We start from the raw sequence: 18,648 nt of genomic DNA on the forward strand, positions 1-18,648 counted from the left end.
CAAATAAATCACCTATGCAAAAATCAGCGCCTGTTTGTTTGCTTGTACCCTGAGATGGGACCTCACAGCCTGTTCTCAGAGTCAATGTTCTCCAGCCTCAGCCTCCAGGCAAGTCAATCATCCCTTATGGTTATATAGCAGTTTATTTCTGCTCAACATATTGCCAGAGATTCTTTCTCAAGGAATCCCATGGGGAGATGTAAGAAGTGTTTCTATGCATATTTATCAAAAAAAAATAACAGAAATGGATAATTCTCCAAAGGAACACACAGATTTATACAAAGGAACGACGATTGTTCTCAGAACATCAACCCTATTGAGCTGCCAGGATGCACCCAAGCTTCCTCATTCATAGGCCAGCTGTGGATAAGATTCAAGACTGGATCATGTCTTAATATACTTTTTACCCAACATTATTTCTCTCTGTTATCAGTAGCTTTAGCATCTGGTCTCAAAGACAGTAAAAAAAAAAAAAAAAAAAGATTTTCTTTATGTCCTATTCTTCTGTGGAAACTCAACAGAGAATAGACCAAGGGGTGGGGGGAATTGTCATACCTAGAATGACTCAGATTGCAAACACTATCCTTAATTGAACTGCAGAATAAGATTGATTATAAAATCTAAGGATGGGAATTGGAGCTGGAACTGGCCAGGCTGTTTTGGGACAGAGGACCTAAAAGCAGCACTTATGGAAATGGCAGTGGTCCTATTGGCCGTCCTGTGCTGGCAAGGGCTCAGGGATGCCAGGAGGAAGTTCAGGATTCTTGTTCCCTGGTATGTCTTCTCCTAAGTGAGTACACCTGCCTCGAAGCCATATCTGAGGATGTGGCTGACACTGAGGCAGGTACCTAGACCTCATAGGTGAGTCAAGTAGATTGACCACCTCACCATGCCCCACCCTAGTGTCTGCCATCCTTCTAATTACCAAAGCTCCCAGACCACGGAATTGATGGGACTCCATGTCAGTCATGCTGGACCTGCACTCTGTCTTCCTTCTGTCCCTTAGGCTCTGGCCTACAGATCTATGGCAAATTTCTTTCTAAAACTCACCCTCCATTCTCCATAGATTTCATCCTTCAAGTTTCTGAGATGAGGAAGGACAGAGAGCCACTGATTCAGTGAAAGCTTTGAATGACCTTCTGGTACTAACTCATGAATTAAAGTCTGCCTAAGGCAAGAACGCAAGCCTCATGAAATACATAGGCCCCTGCTTCTCCCCATTTCGTTGAGGAAAAAACTATGGCTTGAAACTGAAGTGTGGTCCATAGAATGATTCAAAGGGCACAAAGATATGTCAGAGATGCATGGGGAAAGAGTGAAAATAGCCACCATCAACTTCAATAGTTCCACCTACTTTTCATAACAAAGAAACATTCTAAATATAACGTCTTAGCACTGATTGCCTAATGGTTGCTTTTCTAGGAGAATCTTGTTTGGCTTTTCAGTTTAATTCAACACGCTTGAAACACCTGCTCTAAGGTGTTGCTTTAAAGCTGAGACTACAAATTCTTGTGTTTATCCTAAGCAGGAGGCATGAATAGGACAGATGTGAGCAAGAGGGAGAGGCAAGGCCTAGGCACACTATAAACTATCTCCTCGAATTTGGAAGCATTCAAATCCAAATTGGCCAAGCTAAAAAAAAAGAAAAAGAAAAAGGAAAAAGAAAGGGAGGGAGGGAGGGAGGGAGGGAAGGGTGGAGGGAGGGAGGGAGGGAGGGAGGGAGGGAGGGAGGGAGGGAAGTAGTCCCTGGCCTCTGTCCTGAAATATTAGCCCTGATATTTGCCTCACTAATTTAATCTATTCTGTGATTTATATTCATAGCATATACAAAACTGACCTTGGGAAAAACTGGAAAATAGATAATACATACATATCCCTGGGCCCAATAAACCTACAATAAGCTTTAAAAAAAAAAAAAAAAAAAAAAGACAGGCAGCACATTTCCAAGGCAGGAAATCAGACTCATTACAATAGAAATAGCAAGACCCAACCATAACTACAAGGTCAGAATTCCAATGCAAAAACCCTCCAGCCCCAGGCGATTTCAAGTAAAATAATTAACCTAACTTCAGCTACAAAATGAGGATAATAATTCCAACTTTCCAAGGTATTAATGAGGTTAAATGATTCAATGCAAAATACCTTTCCCACATTTCCTTCCTTGATCTGGTGCTGTGAACAAACTTCAGGCCATATTGACTCCCTGAATGTTTCTTACTGTCTCTTACGCAACAGAGGGCACGGGGTTGAAATTGCCAGGCATTTCTCGCCTTTTCAGGCTTCTTCAAATGCACAGCTAAATTTGGGGATCAAAATAAACATGCCTAAAATAGAAATCATTGTCTTTTTTATACACACATTTCTCTTTGTCTTGTTGAGCCTTTTCAGCCCGAGTGGTCCTGATTGCCAACTGAACCAGGCGAAGCCTTGAGAAAGAGCCTCCATACCTTCTACTCATTACGTTTTTGGTTTTTTGTTTTTGTTTTTTTCCCTGTGTGGCTGTTTCCTTGTCTTTAGTAGGGCACAAGTTTAGGGGAGAAATGACTATTTTGTTCCTATAAAAATGTGTGCGTGTGAACATAGGAGAAAGGGACATGTGAAGGAAAACGTTGATGAGAACACAAGTTTGTTTTGTTGTAGTTGTTGTTTTGGGTTTTTGTTTGTGTGTATGTTTGTTTTATCAGAGTGATCATTTCTCTTCTCTGTAATCCCACCAGAGGCAACTTTTTAACAGTGATCTTCCTTCACTGCTTTACAACTTCCCAGTGACTATTATAAAGTATTATAAATAGAGCTCACACCCATGATAAAGCTCACAGTGTTTACTTTGAGAATGAGCTCACCCTGGTCTGCCTTCTTCCTGTTCCAAGAGCCACACAGTCACATCAGGTTCCTGGGGCAGTTGCATGAGCGGGGCACTCATCTTCCCTTGTGCCTTCTGGAACTTCCTATTTATCCTCCGAAGTCTCTTGGATTCTCACATCACAGTCTATCGTGCGCCGACTCCACTCATGCCCTCCTCTATCCACAGTACAACTTAACACGTATCATCTAGCCATTGCCCTCTGCTGTACTTACATGTCAACATGACTGTCTCTCTCCAACTTGTTTCACTGACACCCGAATACTCAAACGCCCCCGATGACTGGGCTTTGCATAAGTCCTAATGATTTAATAATACCCATTACCACCAATAGGGAAATGAGAATACCATAAGAGTAGAAGATGATAATTTAGTTATCTACAATATGAAATGTATAATCTCAGAAAGTCATAGTTATGATGACAATTTTTTTTTAAAAAAAGGTAAGATCTGCTAAGCGTAGAAAGTAATTGTTTTAATTGTGTTCTGAATGAAGCTAATGATGTCTGTTTATAGACTACCCTTGAAAGTGTTCTGGCCAAGGCCCCTTCTTAAAAACCAATAATGACATCTTTTGTCACAGGCATACCACAGCATCATTCGGGCCTTATTGTTGTGAATCTGAGGCGGTCTTAGAAAGTACCTGCTTTCTAGCGTTTTCTCCAACAGGAAGCAACGCCTTGAACAGAAGGTAGATAATGGTGCTCCACAAGAGTTATGTTCAAAAGCCAAGCTGGTGGCCCTGTGTTAACAACTGAGGTCAACAATCTTGCCCTGATTTGGTTTCAACAAGTGTCTATGTGGTAGGATTGGACTGCTGTGAGAGAATACAAAGTGAAAACGAGCATCTAGCCCTCGAGTCTCATTTCCCCTAGAAACTGTTAGTTTTGTGCTGACATAAAGAGAGTAAGTTAAAACTGGTGAATTGGTAAGAGTTAGTCTGGGAAATACAAAGTATAGGAAGCGTATGCCTCACGGAGGAGTAGGTATTTCTAGATGTGGAGGTAGGAGATGCCTCAGAGATCTGAGAAGAGTCTGCGGGCTCGCTCGCCCTCTCAACACGAGATGTGAAAACCTGAGCCCCACCCGCCCACAGCTTCTACAGTGAATGGCATTCGTTCCAGTTGTTCAAGCCAAAAAAAAAAAAAAAATTGTTTTCATCTTTAAATGTCTCTGTCTTATATGTCCTGTTCAATCTGTCAGAGAAAAAAAAATTCCTATCCATTATCGTCATTTATTCAGAACTGAATCTATCACTTCTTTCTTCAAAGCAATCTATGCCGTTTCCCACACTCCCTCCTCAATATCCTATGAGGTGGTTTGGAAGAGATGTATGCCCCCCATATTCTCAGGCATTTGAATACTTGGTCCCCAATTGATGGTGCTGTTTAGGAGGTACAGCCTTGTTGGGGGAATTGTGTCACTGGAGTTGGGCTTTCAGAGTTTACAAACTCAAGTTTGCTCTCTCTGGATGCCCTGCCTCCCCAATCTGAGATACGAGCTCTCAGCTGCTCCAGTCAAAACACCTGCCCTTGGCCATGACAGTGAGGGACTCGTATCCCTCTGTAACCATAGGCCCTCACCCATCATGTCACCTCACCCATCACGTCGCCGTTTTCAGGAGCGCCTTTCCGGTTTTAGCTCGAGTGCATTGACGCAGGTTCTGGGGTCAAAGTTCATGGTTCTTCTGTCGTTGTCCATGCTTTTGTTGTCACTGGAGAGATCACTGTTTAGTGTGAAGGGACAAAGGTTTGTGTCCACACCTCCTTCTAGGAGTTTTATAAACTTCGCTCTTGAAGACTGTGATTGCCTTTAACTTGCTTTTTGGTATAGAAGGGGCTCAAGTTCCTTCCTTTGCTTCCAGATACTCATGTGTCCGGGCACCATCAGGTGCAAACATTTGTTCTTCCTTCATTGCCTCGTGCTGACGCACCCTTGTTGAAAAACCTCCTGACCATAAATGGAAGGATTTAGTCTGACTCTGGATTATGGTGCATTGGTCTATGTATTTGTTTTGTAACACTGTTTTATTGTAGCAAGTTCTTATTATTTGTGGTGCTTAGGTAAGCATGCTTTCAGCAACATCTCCGGGCCTTGTAATAAGTTTTGAATTCGGTATTCCCCAACATTTTTCTTATTTTTAGTTTGTTTTGGACATTCTTGATCCCTTACATTTCCACATGAAATTTAGGGTCATCCTGTCCAGTTCTGCAACACAGAACAAAACAAAAAACCTTGCTGAATTTTGATAGGGATCACATTCAACCTGTAGTTCTGCCTCGGTTGCATTGCTATTATAAACATGTTATTTTCCAAAACAGAATATACTCTTCTTCCATCTACTTCTGTCTTAGTGGATTTCTTTAACGGTGTTTTATGGTTTCCAGTGGTCACATTGAAGGGATCATTTCAGTGTACTTTTGTTAACTCTCTCACTCTTATTATAGTTGAAATGATTTTCCTAATTTCAGTTTGGGATTTAAAATTGTAAATATGTATGTGTGTGTGTGTGTGTGTGTGTGTGTGTGTGTCCATTTTATATATATGATTTTCAATATTATCTTATAACCTACAGTCTTGTTAATCTTATTATCTTTATTGTTTGGTGATTTTTCTTGAGAATTTTTCATATACAAAACCATGTTATCAACAAACAGAGGATGTTTTACCATCTCTTTTCCAATTCGGTTAATTGTTTGTGTCTTTGTCTCAAATTATTTGAATAGAACTAGTACATTGTTAAATGGCAGTGGCGACAAGGACATTGTTTTTGTCTTAGAAGGAAAAGCATTCCGTCTTAAGTCACTAGGCATGATCTCAGCTGTGGGTGGGTTGGTTGGTTTTTATAGAATCCCTTGATGAGGTTGAATTTCTTTAGCTGAAATTGACCAACTCTGAGTACACATTCATTACATGTCCAACAATGAAGAAAAATGAGAATGAAAGTTCAACGCTCAACAGGGTAGCAGGCATCGCAGACCCTTCAGGAACATAGGACAGATGGACAACTGATAAGGAGCTGTCCGTCATTTTCCTGGAGGGCTATGCTCTTAAAAGAGGTGAAACTGAAGAGAGTATTTTTTTTCCCCTGGGAAGGACTTTGCTTTTCTACCTAATGAAAAACAGCTATGTCCTCTGAACTTATCTCAATTTTTAAATTCGATTTATTCATTCTACATGTCTGAGTGTTTCACATGCATGTATATATGTGTGCCATGTGTGTGCCTAGCGCTTGCAGAGGTCAGAGGAAGGTCTTGGATCCTTTGGAACTGGAGTTACAGACGGCTGTGAGCCACTGTGTAGGTGCCGGGGACCAAACTCAGGTCTTCCTCAAGAGCAGCACATGCTCTTAACTGCGGTGCCGACTCTCCAGCTGGTGACTTACTTTTCGAAAGCTGTGTTTCACACCTTTGTGCATTGTAAGTTTGACTGATGTTCAGGATTTAGTGGGAACTACAGTTGTTCCAAATCACTGATGTGGCAGAAATTTATATTGGCCTTAGATGCCATTATTATAAATTTATAAAAGGTATTTAGTAATCTTTAGCATCAAAGGTAGCCATATGCTTCATTGAACGATGGAGACTTCTGTGATACATTTAGGCATAAAGTCCTCCTAATGGCAGTAGAGGAACTAAGGAGTTCTTGCTAGCTCTGGCATGCTGTGTGGAATGCAATTTTGAATGGTTTATTTCTGCATTAGAGGCAAACATCTACCTTCTGGGGTTGTTCACATTCCAGCATCTTGCATCTGTTGTATTTATGACAGAAACAAGAGAAGAGGAGGGGGGAAGCCCAGAGTTCAGTCATCTGCTGATTCCATTTGGTGCTAAATTCATACTTCTCTCTAGAGTGTGAGAATGCTAATTTATTTTATGTATCATGAGTGGATTGAAGCCATTCCTAGACACAGGAGTATTTAAACTGGCAAAACTAAACAGTGAATGCTCTGCATGTGGATAAGCTAGGCTTCGTGTACAGTTCTTTAATTGAAGACAGGGTTTCCCTAAGTTGTCCAGGCTATCCTCAAACTCACAATTTCCCCACATTCCCCCCCCCCCCAAAGAACAACGATTACAGGGATACACCACTATGTACTTTTCTACATATAGTTCTTGAACAGGAAAATCTTTGTCGGTTGGGGCCCAGACTTTAATGTCGATCATCTGCTGAAGCATAAGCACACACAGCTATCTGTTGACTCCAGCTCGTGAGTTGCCTTGTGAGTTCATCAGCTTCCATGAGACTTTTGGTGAGTAGCAAAGAGGACTGAAATTAAAACTACAACTAAGTCTTGAGACACAGCAGCACACCCCCTCAAATCTTGATCGAAATAACAAATGGAGCAGCAGGTTTGTCCCATCAACTTCTGCACCCCTTATCTGTCTTTGATCTTTAAGTGTCCTCTGGCATTTTTATCATCCTAAGAGAGGACATGATTCCATATATCATTAAGATCTTCCGAATATTTAACTGTATATACTCACTCATTTGCTGAGTAGATAAATACTACTTCCAATCCATGTATTAAACATAAATATTTTGCCGTGTACTTTGATGAAACTTCCATCCTATTGAAAAATATACCCAAAGTAATAGCTATAACATACATGAATATGAATATTAAGAAGAAAATAAAACAAGGAAAGGAGATAGGACAAACTGAGAGTGTAGCTGTTGGTTAAGCTTTTTGACTAGGTTATCGGGGAAGGTTTTCCTGACAAGTCTTAGAAAAACTTAGAAATGAGGCAGGGGCCACTGAGACTGCTCAGTGGGGAAGCGCTGACCGAGTCTGACATGCTGAGTGAGGTCCCTGGGACCCTTAAGATGGAAGGAGAGAACCAACTCCTGCAAGTGTCTTCTGTTCTCCATATCAGGACCTGGCATGTGCATCCATCCACACACAAACTAAATGAATGAATGAATGAATGAATGAATGATACAATAGGTAGTGAGAGTGAGCCCAGTCATAGATCTAGAACAGCATGCCAACCAGCACTGGAAAGGCCTAAGTTAGGGACATGACTGGATTCTTGGAAAAATAGCAAGGAGGCCTATGTGTCACGGTCTCAGCGAGCATGGAGAATGTATTAGCTACTTTTCCACTGCTGTGACAAAACACCACGGCCAAGGCGATGTAGGGAAGGGTGGGTTTATAAACCACACATGTCACAAGGACTTTATATCTAGAATCTGAGATGATGCACATTAAACTACAGCGGCTTTTTAAATCTTGAAATAAATGAAAATGAAAGGACAACACAATAAAATCTCTGAGATACGGCAAGAAAAGGTGAGTTGACAGTAAATTACGCCTACATGAAGAAAGAAAAGAGGGGCTTGGTGGGAAAAAGAGATGTGTAAGTGTGGCAACCTGAGTCTGAGCCCTGGAGCCCATATAGAGGGTGGAAGGAGAGAGTTGACTCCATAAAGTTGTCCTCTGACCTCTACACAGGCACTGTGGTAAGCATGCCCCCCCACACACACACACAGAGAAAGAGAGAAAAACAATAAATTAATTTGTAAAGTGAATTTGTCTGAATCCAGTGTGTTAAATGAGATAAGACGTGCAGTCTCCAACCCATATCAGGTCCATACTAATCTGACACAATGATTGGCTTTGATATCTCCTGTATAAAAAGTAACCTGAGTAGTGTCTTCTACCCAGTCCTAATTCAGACGTTAGCCTTTTTTTTATTAAGATGCTCTGACGGATATACACACACACAGAGCAGAAGGAAAAAGTTGGCGTTACCAAATTGCTTTATTGTCTGACACTTACTTTATTACAATGTAGTCCCCAGCAGCTTTGCGACTTAAAAGTAAATTCCATGTCATCAGCATCGGCTCATTTATTGAAGCCGAAGCCCTGCTTCCCTGGAGTCAAGGTCCTTTTCTGCTCTGATTTGCCTCTTCTTCTCTGCGCAATGGAACTCTCATTACCCCAGGCCCGGCCAGCAGCAGAGGTGATCATAAATCCTCAGAGGGCGCCCTGGGATTGGGTCGGTGTTTGACAGACTTCTCACATCTGGTCCCACCGCTTTTCTGCCTGCACCAGTCTCTCCCTGAGCAGAGACAAGTGGTTATGGAAAATCCCTTCACCAAGATGGAGCGGGGAGACGAGGAAGTGAACTGAGGTCTTGGTAGGTTTTTCTCTTGCAGGGCGAGGCATTTTCTTTCCTTTTATTTTTACGAATAAGTGTTTATGGGTGGAGGTACCTAGGCAACCAGCTGCACTGGCGTCAGTAGCCGCTCAGCCTTTAATACCAAAGAGGAAAAGCCCTCGCATTTCTCCACACAACGTGAGTGATTTCGTCACCACCCTCTGACGTCTGTCTCTCCAAACAGTGTTGAGACATCCAGGAAAGTCATTTCAAGTGGTACTTTAAAAGAGACCCCAGGCGGCAATTCTGCTAGGCTTGGAAACACTGCAATTCCAATGGACTTTAAACCAGAGCGATGCTCTGGGCTTCTGAGGATGAAGTTGATGTCTGAAGCAAGAATCATCCATTGGAAACAAAGGCAGGGATGGTGTGGGTCATTTGCAATGTGGTCTTCCTAACGCTACATGGCCTTGGTCTTCTCTAACAGTGGTGGTATAGCTTCTAGCCTTCCCCTGTTCTCGTTGGGTAATTTGTGTATGCAAATGACATGTTAAGTATATAAATATATATAAATATACATAGTTCTTATTAAATATGTTTGCTTTTTCTTTGATTTTTTTTTAAAGTTAGCAACAAAGTAATGGGCTCTGTTACTCTATTTTTTTTTAACACATCTTTCCTTTGTTCTCATTTAGCCCTTCCTCCACTGTGCCATCCCCTAACTCGGTATTTTCACCTCAAAGACTGGGAACTACTGTTTCAGAGTGAGTAGTGATTTCCCCACATGGCTCCTGTCTTTTCTAATTAGCCTTGCTATTTTTCACTTCCTCATCATGTTATTTTGCATACTCATTTTTTTTTTTTGCATCGTTTGCTTATGTTTGGGAAATGATACTTTTCCCCTGGAAAGTTTAAAGTTACTTTAGACTTCATATTCTTACTATGGTCCTCTTTCTATCTCTGGTAAAGGGTACCCCCCTCAGATTATCCCCAAAGGTCCACAGTTAGCCTTTTGTAAAACCCCAGTGGGAAGGGCTAGAGAGATGGCTCAGCAGCTAATAGCATGACTGCTCTTGTGGAGAAGCTGGTACTGGGTCCCAGCACCCACATCCATCTGGTGGTTCAAAACCACCTGTAGCTCTACCTCCAGAAGAACTGATGTCCTCTTCTGCAGACATATTTTTCTGTCCCACTTGCAAGCTCCCAGATAACCACACAAAGACTTCTTATTAATTATGAAAGCTTGGCCAACAGCTTAGGCTTGTTACTAACTAGCTCCTACAACTTAAATCAACCCATATTTTCATTAGTCTACATTCTACCACATGGTTTTTATCTCTATCCCATTTTGTGTGTCCAACTCATTCTGCATCTGTCTGGTTTCTTGGTCCTTCTTCTTCCCAGCATTCTCTCTGCCCCAAAAATCCTACATAGCTATTGGCCATTCAGCTTTTTATTAAACCAATCCAAGTGACAAATCTTCACAGTATACAAAAAGATTATTCCACAACACTCTTCTGGTCTTTGCAGGCACCTGCACTCACATACACCAACTCACAACCACACACACATACACAAAATTAAAAACAAATCTTTTTTGTTTGTTTTTAAATGAGTACTTTAAAAAACACATGGTAGAAATGGGAACTGTCCTCTTTTTTCTAAGCACTTTTGATTTCTCCGTTCTGAAAGAAGATTTCTCTGGTGTCCACAGGGCTTATCAGCCTCTTAGATTCTAGATAGTCTCTGTAAACAGCTTTGTAATTAATAGTATCTCTGGGACCCTGATTCTGACTCACATAAGCTGGAGAATCTCAGGGTCACTAGTCGAAAGCTTTTCTCTTCATTCAAACTCAGTATTTCCTCCACAGCTGCAGAACCAGCTGAGCTTCTGAGTGGGTGCTTGGCTTCATGACTTCAGAAAACAGGCAAAGGCAAGACAAGAAACAGCCTGCTAGATGGCTTAGCTACTGAAGGCTTGTTGTGCTTGCCTTAGGACCCGAGTTCAACCCCCAGAACCCATATAATGGTGGAAAGAGAGAACCATCTCCACAATGTCATCCTCTGACCTTCACATGCACTGTGGTGCATGTGCCCATGCACACGCATCGTGATCTAATAATACATTCTTTTAAACTTTTAAAGACAATCATTACTATTTTTAATCCTACAAATATAATAATTTTATAGCTTAGTACATAATTAGGTTGAGTAACATACCCTTACATTTATGGTAAGAATCAAAATCTTTAAATACCCATACAATTTTCGTCCTATTTTATGTGGAAAATTATGGTCATTTTATAGTAAGTTTGTAATAATGGTCATTGTCTTTTTTTCTTTGCTATTTCTCTTTTTCATTGCAGTTCCAAGAAAGTATAAGATCACTGAAATCTTCAATAGAGAGAGTTATCTATATTTAATATCACAGTACAGTATTGCACTACACATTATTAAAAATGTATCGAACATATTTAAATTGAGTAATATATGTTAAGGCTCTTACAGTAATGCACGACACACAGTTAAGTGCTGTGTTAGAGTTTCCTAGTCGTTGATTCTTGGAACCATGCATAATTCATCCAAAGAGCAGAACTCTGTGTATAAGGAAAAAAACTAAATAGGCTGGCAAAATGGATCAGTGGGTAAAGGTGCTTGCCAAAGAGCCTGCGGACCTGAGTTCAATCCCTGGGACCCACATGAAGGAGAGAGAGACAGAGAGCCGACTCCTAAATTTGTTCTCTGATACAAGTACATAATAGTCCACACATGGACACAAAGTAAATTTAATTTTTCTATGACTTCTCTTAATGTTTTTTAAATTGTTTTTCTTTGCCAGTTACCCCATGCTGACCATACTGCCTGCTGTACTTTTAGGATTTTCATACTACATAGATGCAATGAAAATATTTAAAATACGTGTAGGTATTCAAGGGAACTGACTGTGCTGTGAAGAGCATGTGAATCCAACAAGGTACCATCATGCCTTTTTACCTGCTTCCTATTGATGAAGCTGGTGATGTTCCAGAGTGTGATTGTACCTGAGAAGTAATGAGAAAGGATAGCTTTGTCTTCTCTCCCTCCTCTCTGACTGTGCATTACATCATCGTTCTTCATGTGAAGATCCCTTAAGCTGTTAGTCATCGCAAATGCCTCCCTCTTGGCACCTCCAGGGTTGGTATTTCAGACACACAGTTTCCCAAATGTCGTTTTTAAAGAACCATTCATACATTTTTCAAGCTCTCTGGCTAATTCTAAGATCTTTTCGCTCCTTGATCTTAGATCAACTGCAGGCTGTGTTCTTAACAGTTCTGTCCCTCTTGGTTTAAAGTTTAGCCTTGAAGAGGGTTTTGGAATTTTTTTTAATATCATTAGTGGGTGTTTTGTAATCCCATTATTACAAGGCCTCTGCTTGCCAATGTAAACTGCCTCTGTATGCATAAATAAGCAGGATGGTCAGGGTTGGCCCCAAGACAAGTCTTAAAAGACACGCAACTCCCTCACAACCCAATCACCAGGATGAGTTATAGACGGGCTGGCCACAGACGATAGACCACTGACCCTGTTCTGCCAAAGCACTTGGTCTCTTAAATGGATTCAGCAAGAGCAATCCCATAATAACACATTGTGACTTGGTGCTATCTACATCCGCAGTGTTTGAGTGAGAACCACATTTGGGGTTAGGCACTGCCACCTTAATGGGTTGCATCCATCAAAGAATGAAATTCTAGGTGTTAGATGTGAAATATACTTTGGGGTGAGGAGATTTTTCTGAGCATCTGTCAAACCATATCATCTTTTCTGTGTTCCCAGTGGTCTCTGAAATTACTGGTATAAAATATTTTATGTTTTCTGCCAAATTTCTCTTTTACGGTCTCACATAATGACACCTTCTAGTTATAAGGAAATGTATATATGTGCTTAAAATTCTTTCCATACCCTGTTCCAGGATCTTACTGCTTTTCTCTGTAGCTACCTTGGGTGATAATATAAGGGTGGCTTCCCCTCTTGCTGCAAGTTAATACTTCTCAGGATAGAGGCTTCTGCCCTGCCCTCCAGACATACCTAGTCTCTGTAGTCCTGTTCATTCCAGGTCATGGCTCTTACTTAAAAATTATGCCATTATTGGATTGGTTTGCTATTTAGCACAGTACTAGCAGAAATAAAATATGCTTACAAATACATTTGCTTATTACATCTTTAGGGATTCTGGTATCTAATATAGGAGTGTGGAAATATTGTTTTAATCCAAAGTAACAGATTCATATCATATATCACATCATAATTACTTGTGTAAGCAAAGCAGGTGAGAAATTATATTTGTGGAGCTTTTCATTTCAACACTATCTTTGTTTATAGAAAACTATGATATTGATGAGGGTATTCTCCTTGAGGGAAAGCATAAAAGAAGCAAAATCAGATAACAATATCCCCTGGTAGTCTGTATCTTGGAAAATGAGAATATCTACTAATTAGATACAAATAAAAAGGGTCATGAGAATAAAAAACATGGAAATTGGAATATAAAGTAATATTTTTAATAAGGCATAAAATCAACAGAAGGCAGCAGTACATACTTTACAGTTTAAGCGAAAGTCATAGTATATTAGAAGCTTTCCCAAACCCTCCATATAATTAGCGTCATTATGATGGTTAATCTCAGTTGTCAATTTGATGAGATCTGAAATCATCTAGGAGATGAGCCTTGGGGTACACCTGTGAGGCACCGAGGTCACCTCTGGGCCTGGCTGTTAGGAATTACCTTGATTGAGCTAACTAAAGTGGGAAGAATCTCCCACAATGGGTATCACCATTCCCTGAGTTGGGAATTACAGACTGTATAAACAGAAGAAAGGCATTCATTTCTCTCTGTTTTCTTGAGGGAGGATGCAATGTGACCAGCTCCTACTATTCCTGCTGCCGTGACTTCTCCACCATGATGGAATGTCACCTTGACTTGTAAGCCAAAATCTTTTCTTCTTTAAGTTGTTTTCAGCTTTAAGTATTTTATCAGAGTAGCAGGAAGAGTCACTAAAACAGTCATTCAGCACTCTTAAAGCAATTCAAACTTCCAAAGGAGATCATTTGTACATGGGAGGTGTGGTCGTTTAAATGTAACTGACCACCATAAGACCGTAGGGAGTGGCACTATTAAGAGGTGTGACTTTGTTGGAGTAGGTATGGCCTTGTTGAAGGAAGTGTGTCAATGTGGGGGGTGGGCTTTGAGGTCTTCCTATGCTCAGGCTCCACCCAGTGACACAGTTCACATCCTGTTGCCTGTGGGTCAAGATATAGAGAAGTCTTGGCTCCTTCTCCAGCATAACTTCTTCTGCCTGCGTGCTGACATGGCTCCCCATTATGATGATAATGGACGAAACCTCTGAAACTATAAGCCACCATAATTAAATGTTCTCTATAAAAGTTCCATGGTCATGCTCTCTTCACAGCAATAGAAACCCAACTAAGACAGTAGGTGAGCCAAGGTTGTACCCACATCTCTTAAGTTTGAGTGTGTTTGTTGATTATTTGTGAGTGGTGTAACATTAGGGCCAAAGGTTAAATTTCAAGTTTTCAGAATCAAGTTCATCTGATATGGTTTTATAGTTATACGATGACTGGCTTTCCTTACCAGGTAGTTTTTAAAACAAAGCAAAGCCGAATGAAACAAGACAAAAAAGTAAAGAAGGAAGAAATAAAAAAAAAAAAGACAACCACAAAACGTGAGTTGCCCAGCTTAAGAAGACGTTCTTGTATTTGGTGGACAGAATCAATGTATTGGAACGTCCTTATTAACCACTTGAGTAGAACATTCGGGTTATAAATATAAAGCAAACAGAAGCCACAAGACACAAGCCATCTAGCTATCCTATTTCCCACATTATATGTAATAAGGCATTCATGTAAGAACATAATTAGAAGCAAGGACACTGCCCAGGTACGCCGTGAGAGAATTGATGCGGTAATGAGAACATTAGTGCTGGCCTTCTCTCACTTAAACTGAAATTTGTGCTCTCGGCACTCCCCTCCAGGCGCCCTTGTACATTTGATTCTCTAGATTATTTTTTGATTTAAAAAAGCCGCAAAGCTAGTCTTTAGCTCCCCAAGAGCCTGTTTGTTCTCAAAACAACAGGCTCAGAATTATAGCTTTACAATTATCACTCACATGCTGGTCTTAAAGAGCCCAGCTGTGCAAGCATTACACAGTGATTCAAGAAACAATTGGGGTAACTGTTGTCTGATATCATTGCATAGCTACAAAATGACTGTCTGCTCTCAAAATTTAAAATTATGTGTTTATGGTTAGGGACTGGATACATGGTTGACTCCTGTGTAAACAGAAGTTTGTATAAGTACCGAATAGTAACCAAGATGCTTTGGGTTTAAGTTCAAGGAATACATTTATCTAGAGGCTGATGCATGCCATCCATGCATTCTACACTGTGGTCTATCTCTTCTACCACCGCCCTCTCGCTTTTTAAATTTGAAGACAAAGTCTCACTGCATTGCCTGAGTGATTCTTGTCCCACAGCTTCAGTTTCCCTCAGCCAGGATGGCAGGTATGCATCACCGCATCCAGCTTCCTTCTTAACCCTTCAAAGTTTACCATGACTCTCCGATACAAAAGTATCACTGGGAATTTTCAGTATCCATAATGTAGAAGCTGTTGCAGTTTTCCTCCCTGGATTGCTGTTACCTCCCTTATTTGATCTTAAATGATGTTAATTAAAGCTTAGATTGAATATTTTATATTGTGTTCTGTTTCTCCTTCCTGGTGGGAAATAAATTAAATGCCTAACATCACTTGGAGACTTTTCAAACCAACGTTAAACTCCCAGATAATTAACTCTGAGAAAATCACTAGAGCATCCAATCTTGTGTCATTTAATTGAACGTAGGGATAAAGAAACTATTTTAGTGAGAAAACTCTCTTCCTCCCTGGGTGACCCTACATCCAGATTAGCATCCTATGATATTCATGAGACAAAATTCCTATGTCCCAGTGCTTTATCTAAAAAGGGAGCAAAAAAGACATGTTTTATGGTTTTGTATTAATTATTCATTTAAAGTAAATCAAATGACCTAGCATTTTTAGCTGCTAAGGCAGGTCAAAGGAGGCATTTGGTAAGACAATGAGCTGAGTAAGCAGTTTGGACCTGGGGATGGAAAGAGAGCGTCACAGTTAAGAGTACTTGATGATCTTTCAGAGAACTGGAGTTCAGTTCCCAGTACCCGTATCGGGTGGCTTACAACCACCTGTAACTCCCACTGTGGGGGAGCAAGGAGGGGAGAGACCCAACACCCTCCTCTGGCTTCTTCCAAAGGCACCTACAGTCGTGTGCAAGTGCACGTACATCTACACAAATAAAAATAACACTTAATAAAAACTAAGGAACTCAGACTGAAGCCTAATCTGAGTATAAAGTCAAGATCAACCAGGCATTGCTTCTCCAGAGTCTGTAGTATGTTTCTCAGCTCAGCGGATAATACATGCAGTCAGAAAAATAATTAAATTACACCAAATTAAAGAAAGAACACACCGTACAGAAAACATGGTAGACAATAATGTTTCCCTAATGGTTTAACCACAACTTCAAAGGCTAAGTTCAGTTCAGTAGCAGTAGAGAAGATGCTGAGTTTATAGTGTATATGAACTTCAAAAGAAAGAAGCTACATTTTTCCTTCTGCCATCCTTGCCATCCGGTGTGTGTGTGTGTGTGTGTGTGTGTGTGTGTGTGTGTGTGTGTGTGTGTGTGTGTGTGTTGGAAAGTGTGGTATGTGGTATGTGATAGCCATATGACACTCAACACGATCCCTTTTTTAAATTTATAAACATCTATGTAATAAGCAAAATATAACATCACCAAATAAGAAAAGGTAGACAAAACGAAAGCCTTAGGAAGTAGGTTACAGTCTCATTAGAAAATCTGACAGCCTTGTGGTTACAGGGTGGAGGAGATGAAGCTGCAGAGATGGCTTAGGGTTAAGATCACCAGCTGCCCTTGCAAAGGACCTGGGTTCAGTTCCCAGCACCCACTTGATGGCTCACAACCTCCTGTAATTTCACCTCCAGGGAATTTGATGCCCTCTTCTGGCATCCTTGAACACCAGGAATGCACGCATTAAGATACACAGACAAGCACTCATACACAAAAAGAAAACAAAAGAATCTTAGAAAAGAAGGGAAAATAATATTCTTGAAAGGATTATTAGGAGGATTAAAACATTTTTATCAAAAATGCATAACATGCTGATGCATAATAGTCTAAGTGATAATGCAGAAGAAACACAAGTCTTATACTATTTTGCTATGACAAAATTAAGTAATTTGAGAGCTGTGATAGATTTAAGAAATTATGGCATTTTCTACAGGCACATTCTCATACAGAACATGCTGGAATTGCACTTCACAGCTTAGACATGCCAGCGGGTAGGTACATTGGCAAAGCAAGCTTGAGAGAGACACTGGCATAGCTCAGCATTGTGCTCAGAGCATAGATCAGATCGGAAAGGCGAGTTTCCGTGCCAGCTCCAATAAGCAGACCTCTGATTCTGCCCTTTTCTGCTGCTGTCTTTGAAAATGGTGACACTCACTTCAACTCTATGAGGAAAGCATACACCTTGAACCCTGCTGCGTACACAGGACACAGTCAACACCTGGTTTATTCACACGTCCACTGCGCTGCACTTTCTTCAAGAGGTTTTCCTTGGTTGCTTCTTCTTAGGGCTTCTCGATGACTTAAAAGTTACTGTTTTAAGAGTTCGTGATTTCTTAGGGCTACATATTTCATGCTGATAAATCCCCTGGTGATCTCACAAACAAGTCGGTATATCCTGGGCTGGAGCAATGGCTCGGAAGTTAAGAGCACTTCTTGTGGCTCTTGCAGAGGACCTGGGTTAGATTTTCAGCACCTACATGGTCATTGATAACATTATCCATGAACTTCAGTTCCAAAGGATCTGAAACCTTCTTCTGACATCTGTCCACACGAGACATATACCAAACACATATGCAGACAAGATACTACAAAGCAGAAAATGAGATAAATTAATATAAAAAAATTTTAAAAGAAAAAAAAAATAAATGGTTCATTGTATGATATTTAGAAGTACGGTGTAAATAAAAGGAAAAAAACAATTGAAAGACAAAATAGTTCCTTCTGGCCCAAGAACTGGAAGATAGAAAGGCTCAGATATGAGATTGACATATTTTATTATATCACTGGTTTAAATTATATGTATGATATGTATAAAACTAGAAGTTAAATGAAAAAACACTGAATGACATATTTTAAGAAAATAGCCAAATGATTTAAAATGAATTGTCTATAGAGAATAATTGGAAAAGAGCTAATCAAGGGACTGCTATTTTTTTTTTCATTTCAAGCTTTTTAATACACTGATTTTTTAAAAGATTTTCACAATAATATTATTGAAATGGAGATGGGAATAGGGGATGGGCTAGAGGGAAGACAGAGGGTTGAGGTGGGAGGGGGAGAACAAGGGAATCTGTGGTTGATATGTAAAATTAAATTTAATAAATAAATTTTAAAAATGAAAAAAATATTAAAACAAAAAAACAGTTGAAATTTTCTAAAGGAATGATTTCATCTGAAATCCACATGTAAGTAAAATCTGCTTTGGGTATGAGCCAAATACTCAAGAGAAAAAAAAAAAACGGTA

The 18,648-nt window shown here is 40.2% G+C and overlaps 1 protein-coding gene across 8 annotated transcripts in view; it reads right to left on the reverse strand.

Moving 5' to 3' along the window:
- The window catches only part of Ctnna3 (catenin alpha 3), a 1,515,753-nt gene that overhangs the window by 1,181,793 nt on the left and 315,312 nt on the right, over positions 1-18,648 (reverse strand). The window contains exon 1 of one of the 8 annotated variants that reach the window (XM_076557109.1): positions 11,962-12,221. The exons of the other annotated variants lie outside the window; for them this stretch is intronic. Coding sequence (XP_076413224.1) covers positions 11,962-12,111 — 150 coding nt within the window. The 5' untranslated portion in view covers positions 12,112-12,221. Of the gene's footprint in view, positions 1-11,961; positions 12,222-18,648 lie in introns of those variants that run through there. 8 annotated transcript variants of the gene reach the window in all.

Source organism: Peromyscus maniculatus, chromosome 21, assembly GCF_049852395.1.
Source record: "Peromyscus maniculatus bairdii isolate BWxNUB_F1_BW_parent chromosome 21, HU_Pman_BW_mat_3.1, whole genome shotgun sequence".
Taxonomy (NCBI): domain Eukaryota; kingdom Metazoa; phylum Chordata; class Mammalia; order Rodentia; family Cricetidae; genus Peromyscus; species Peromyscus maniculatus.